At 45.7% G+C, this 6,000-nt stretch overlaps 1 protein-coding gene across 2 annotated transcripts in view; it reads right to left on the reverse strand.

Moving 5' to 3' along the window:
• Positions 1 to 6,000, reverse strand: part of sipa1l3 (signal-induced proliferation-associated 1 like 3) — a 190,434-nt gene that overhangs the window by 19,911 nt on the left and 164,523 nt on the right. For both annotated transcript variants that reach the window (XR_009827451.1, XM_062060235.1), the window contains exons 17-18: positions 4,586 to 4,819; positions 4,316 to 4,478 (exon numbers count right to left, since the gene is read on the reverse strand). Coding sequence is in view for 1 of the 2 variants with exons in the window: in XM_062060235.1 (XP_061916219.1) it covers positions 4,316 to 4,478; positions 4,586 to 4,819 (397 nt within the window). In the remaining variant the exon portion in view is untranslated. The remainder of the gene's footprint in view (positions 1 to 4,315; positions 4,479 to 4,585; positions 4,820 to 6,000) is intronic.

The raw sequence follows: 6,000 nt of genomic DNA on the forward strand, positions 1-6,000 counted from the left end.
TACATAGTCTTCCCAACGTGTCCTGGGTCTGCCCCGTGGCCTCCTACCGGTCGGACGTGCCCTAAACACCTCCCTAGGGAGGAGTTCGGGTGGCATCCTGACCAGATGCCCGAACCACCTCATCTGGCTCCTCTCGATGTGGAGGAGCAGCGGCTTTACTTTGAGCTCCCCCCGGATGGCAGAGCTTCTCACCCTATCTCTAAGGGAGAGCCCCGCCACCCGGCGGAGGAAACTCATTTCGGCCGCTTGTGCCCGTGATCTTGTCCTTTCGGTCATAACCCAAAGCTCATGACCATAGGTGAGGATGGGAACATAGATCGACCGGTAAATTGAGAGCTTTGCCTTCCGGCTCAGCTCCTTCTTCACCACAACGGATCGATACAGCGTCCGCATTACTGAAGACGCCGCACCGATCCGCCTGTCTATCTCACGATCCACTCTTCCCCCACTCGTGAACAAGACTCCGAGGTACTTGAACTCCTCCACTTGGGGCAGGGTCTCCTCCGCAACCCGGTGATGGCACTCCACCCTTTTCCGGGCGAGAACCATGGACTCGGATTTGGAGGTGCTGATTCTCATCCCAGTCGCTTCACACTCAGCTGCGAACCGATCCAGTGAGAGCTGAAGATCCTGGCCAGATGAAGCCATCAGGACCACATCATCTGCAAAAAGCAGAGACCCAATTCTGCAGCCACCAAACCAGATCCCCTCAGCGCCTTGACTGCGCCTAGAAATTCTGTCCATAAAAGTTATGAACAGAATCGGTGACAAAGGGCAGCCTTGGCGGCGTCCAACCCTCACTGGGAACGTGTTCGACTTACTGCCGGCAATGCGGACCAAACTCTGGCACTGATCATACAGGGAGCGGACCGCCACAATCAGACAGTCCGATACCCCATACTCTCTGAGCACTCTCCACAGAAGCTAGCTCTTGGGACGTGGAACGTCACCTCGCTGGGGGGGAAGGAGCCTGAGCTAGTACGCGAGGTGGAGAAGTTCCGGCTAGATATAGTCGGACTCACCTCGACGCACAGCAAGGGCTCTGGAACCAGTTCTCTCGAGAGGGGCTGGACTCTCTTCTACTCTGGCGTTGCCGGCAGTGAGAGGCGACGGGCTGGGGTGGCAATTCTTGTTGGCCCCCGGCTCAGAGCCTGCATGTTGGAGTTCAACCCGGTGGACGAGAGGGTAGCTTCCCTCCGCCTTCGGGTGGGGGAACGGGTCCTGACTGTGGTTTGCGCTTATGCGCCAAACCGCAGCTCAGAGTACCCACCCTTTTTGGATTCACTCGAGGGAGTACTTGAGAGTGCTCCCCCGGGTGATTCCCTCGTTCTACTGGGGGACTTCAACGCTCATGTTGGCAGCGACAGTGAAACCTGGAGAAGCGTGATTGGGAAGAATGGCCGCCCGGATCTGAACCCGAGCGGTGTTTTGTTATTGGACTTTTGTGCCCGTCACAGATTGTCCATAACGAACACCATGTTCAAACATAAGGGTGTCCATATGTGCACTTGGCACCAGGACACCCTAGGCCGCAGTTCCATGATCGACTTTGTAGTTGTGTCGTCGGATTTGCGGCCTCATGTTTTGGACACTCGGGTGAAGAGAGGGGCGGAGCTTTCTACCGATCACCACCTGGTGGTGAGTTGGCTGCGATGGTGGGGGAGGATGCCGGACAGACCTGGCAGGCCCAAACGCATTGTGAGGGTTTGCTGGGAACGTCTGGCAGAGTCTCCTGTCAGAGAGAGTTTCAATTCCCACCTCCGGAAGAACTTTGAACATGTCACGAGGGAGGTGCTGGACATTGAGTCTGAATGGACCATGTTCCGCGCCTCTATTGTCGAGGCGGCTGATTGGAGCTGTGGCCGCAAGGCAGTTGGTGCCTGTCGTGGCGGTAATCCTAGAACCCGTTGGTGGACACCGGCGGTGAGGGATGCCGTCAAGCTGAAGAAGGAGTCCTATCGGGTTCTTTTGGCTCATAGGACTCCTGAGGCAGCGGACAGGTACCGACAGGCCAAGCGGTGTGCGGCTTCAGCGGTCGCGGAGGCAAAAACTCGGACATGGGAGGAGTTCGGGGAAGCCATGGAAAACGACTTCCGGACGGCTTCGAAGCGATTCTGGACCACCATCCGCCGCCTCAGGAAGGGGAAGCAGTGCACTATCAACACCGTGTATGGTGAGGATGGTGTTCTGTTGACCTCGACTGCGGATGTTGTGGATCGGTGGAGGGAATACTTCGAAGACCTCCTCAATCCAACCAACACGTCTTCCTATGAGGAAGCAGTGCCTGAGGAATCTGTGGTGGGCTCTTCTATTTCTGGGGCTGAGGTTGCCGAGGTAGTTAAAAAGCTCCTCGGTGGCAAGGCCCCGGGGGTGGATGAGATCTGCCCGGAGTTCCTTAAGGCTCTGGATGCTGTGGGGCTGTCTTGGTTGACAAGACTCTGCAGCATCGCATGGACATCGGGGGCAGTACCTCTGGATTGGCAGACCGGGGTGGTGGTTCCTCTCTTTAAGAAGGGGAACCGGAGGGTGTGTTCTAACTATCGTGGGATCACACTCCTCAGCCTTCCCGGTAAGGTCTATTCGGGTGTACTGGAGAGGAGGCTACGCCGGATAGTCGAACCTCGGATTCAGGAGGAACAGTGTGGTTTTCGTCCTGGTCGTGGAACTGTGGACCAGCTCTATACTCTCGGCAGGGTCCTTGAGGGTGCATGGGAGTTTGCCCAACCAGTCTACATGTGTTTTGTGGACTTGGAGAAGGCATTCGACCGTGTCCCTCGGGAAGTCTTGTGGAGAGTGCTCAAACTGTTCCAACTTCAAAATTTTCAGCCTGTTTGGGAATTGTGTGCTCTACTTCAACAATTCTAAAAAAATTCCCGTATTTCCCATAATTCCTTTTTTTTTTTTTTTGTTCATTTTCCCCATTCAAAATTAATTGTTCATTTTTCAAACTTCCACAATTCCCACATTCTTCAACCGATTCAAACCATTCCAACTTCAACTCAGCCTGGACATTCAAACTACCATTTTTCCACGTTCAACAAATTTCCAGGAATTCCTGTTTTTATTCTATTACTATTTCCAACCTTTTTCGTTTGACTACTCCTTTTCCTTTTTTCATCCCATTTCAACCGTTCCACCGTCAAAACATTTTTCTTAGTCAGGACAAAAAAACAAGTTGGTTTAGGAACGATAAACATTCCTGGTTTTCCCGAAATTCCACGAATTCCATAATACAATTTCTCAATTAAAAAAACTGTCACTACTTCAACATTTCTTGACCGATTTAAACAATTCCAACACCAAGCAATTCAGCTCATTCATGCTCCTAATCATTTTCAAAAATATCCAGCTTTTCCCAAAATTCCAGGAAATTCCCATTGAAATGAATGGGACATTTTTCCAAGTTGCACAATTGCCACATTTTGCAAACTAGTCAAACCATTCCAACATCAACATATTCCACTCATCCTGGACATTCAAACTAACACTTTCCCAAGTTCCAAACCAAATCCCGGTTTTCCTGGAAATTCAAACTCTTCGACATTCAAACCATTCCAACATTCAAACTACCCTTTTTCCACGTTCAACACATTTCCAGGAATTCCTGTTTTTTCCCCAACTTTTTTCGTTTGACTATTCCGTTTCCTTTTTTCATCCCATTTCAACCGTTCCACCGTCAAAACCTTTTTCTTAGTCAGGACAAAAAAACAAGTGGGATTAGGAACGATAAACATTCCCGGTTTTCCTGAAATTCCAGGAATTCCATAATACAATTTCTCAATGAAAAAATCTGTCACTACTTCAACATTTCATGACCGATTTAAACAATTCTAACACCAACCAATTCAGCTCACTCAGGACATTCATGCTCCTAATCATTTTAAAAAAAAATCCTGCTTTTCTCAAAATTCCAGGAATTCCATAATACAATTTCTCAATTAAAAAAACTGTCACTACTTCAACATTTCTTGACCGATTTTAAGCTCCCATTGAAATGAATAGGACATTTTTCCTAGTTTTCGAAACTAGTCAAACCATTCCAACATCAACACATTCCACTCATCCTGGACATTCAAACTAACACTTTCCCAAGTTCCAAACCAAATTCCGGTTTTCCTGGAAATTCAAACTCTTCAACATTCAAACCATTCCAACATTCAAACTATTCTTACATTCATACTACATTCTGTCAACATTTCAGTTCAACTTCAGCATTGGAGCATTCACACATTGCAATCCCTTCAGGAATTGCCTCTTCTAGTTATTTTGTGTGTTTTCATCTGAAAGCATTGGATACATATTATGGTTCACTCACAGGATCCCGTTGTGGAGCCTCTCCGGGGCTGTCCATGATGATCAGTTTCTTCAAGTCATCCTCGATGGTGCTCTTGTAGTTTCGCCGCGGAGAGCGCAGGTCTCTCAGCGACGCTCGCAGTCGAGGTTGTCCAAACACGTTCTTTGAATTCATGTCCACCTGACTGCAGCCAAAAAAACACAAATAGAAAGGTCCTTTTAATATTTGTGTTGTTTTATGTCAGTACACCGTGTGGAAGTGGATATAAATGAAAGGTGGTGATAAACATACGTCTTGCTGTTGCTGCTGTCCGAGCTGGACATTGTGTTTGCGTTGGATGATGATGGGCTGATGTCTTCTTCGGGCTGCCAGGTAGTTTGTCTACTCATACCGTAAAAAGCTTTAGGGGCGGAGCTAGACAGAGGGGTGGAGTTTAACTGGGAAGAAGTGGGTGTTGTCGTCGAGGCACGGACAGGCCTGGATTTTTCCGCTGCGGGAGTCTTATACCCCTGAGGTGTGTAGGCTCTGGAACACAAATTATTGATGTTGTAGACCAGGGATGTCCAAACTATGGCCCGTGGGCCAAGTGCAGCCCACGAGATGTCACAGGTTTATATATATTTATATATATATATATATATAAAGTACAGGCCAAAAGTTTGGACACACCTTCTCATTCAATGCAATTTCTTTATTTTCATGACTATTTACATTGTAGATTGTCACATCAAAACTATGAATGAACACATGTGGAGTTATGTACTTAACAAAAAAAGGTGAAATAACTGAAAACATGTTTTACATTCTAGTTTCTTCAAAATAGCCACCCTTTGCTCTGATTACTGCTTTGCACACTCTTGGCATTCTCTCCATGAGCTTCAAGAGGTAGTCACCTGAAATGGTTTTCACTTCACAGGTGTGCCTTATCAGGGTTGATGAGTGGAATTTCTTGCTTTATCAATGGGGTTGGGACCATCAGTTGTGTTGTGAATGAGAAGGTGTGTCCAAACCTCTGGCCTGTACTGTTTATACAGTAAAGGCCAAAAGTTTGGACACACCTTCTCATTCAATACGTTCTCTTTATTTTCATGACTATTAACATTGTAGATTGTCACTGAAGGCATCAAAACTATGACACATGTGAAGTGAAAACCATTTCAGGTGACTACCTCTTGAAGCTCATTGAGAGAATGCCAAGAATGTGCAAAAGCAGTAATCAGAGCATTGATTGATTGATTGAGACTTTTATTAGTAGGTTGCACAGTGAAGTACATATTCCGTACAATTGACCACAAAATGGTAACACCCGAATACGTTTTTCAACTTGTTTAAGTTGGGGTCCAAAGGGTGGCTATTTTGAAGAAACTAGAATGTAAAACATGTTTTCAGTTATTTCACCTTTTTCTGTTAAGTACATAACTCCACATGTGTTCATAGTTTTGATGTGACAATCTACAATGTAAATAGTCATGAAAATAAAGAAATCACATTGAATGAGGAGAAGATGTGTCCAAACTTTTGGCCTGTACTGTATGTATATATATATATATATGTATATATATATATATATATATATATATATATATATATATATATATATATATATATATATATATATATATATATATATATATATATATATATATATATATATATATATATATATATATATATATATATATATATATATATATATATATATATAT

The sequence above is a fragment of the Entelurus aequoreus genome, linkage group LG10 (genome assembly GCF_033978785.1).
Source record: "Entelurus aequoreus isolate RoL-2023_Sb linkage group LG10, RoL_Eaeq_v1.1, whole genome shotgun sequence".
In the NCBI taxonomy this organism is placed as follows: Eukaryota; Metazoa; Chordata; class Actinopteri; order Syngnathiformes; family Syngnathidae; genus Entelurus; species Entelurus aequoreus.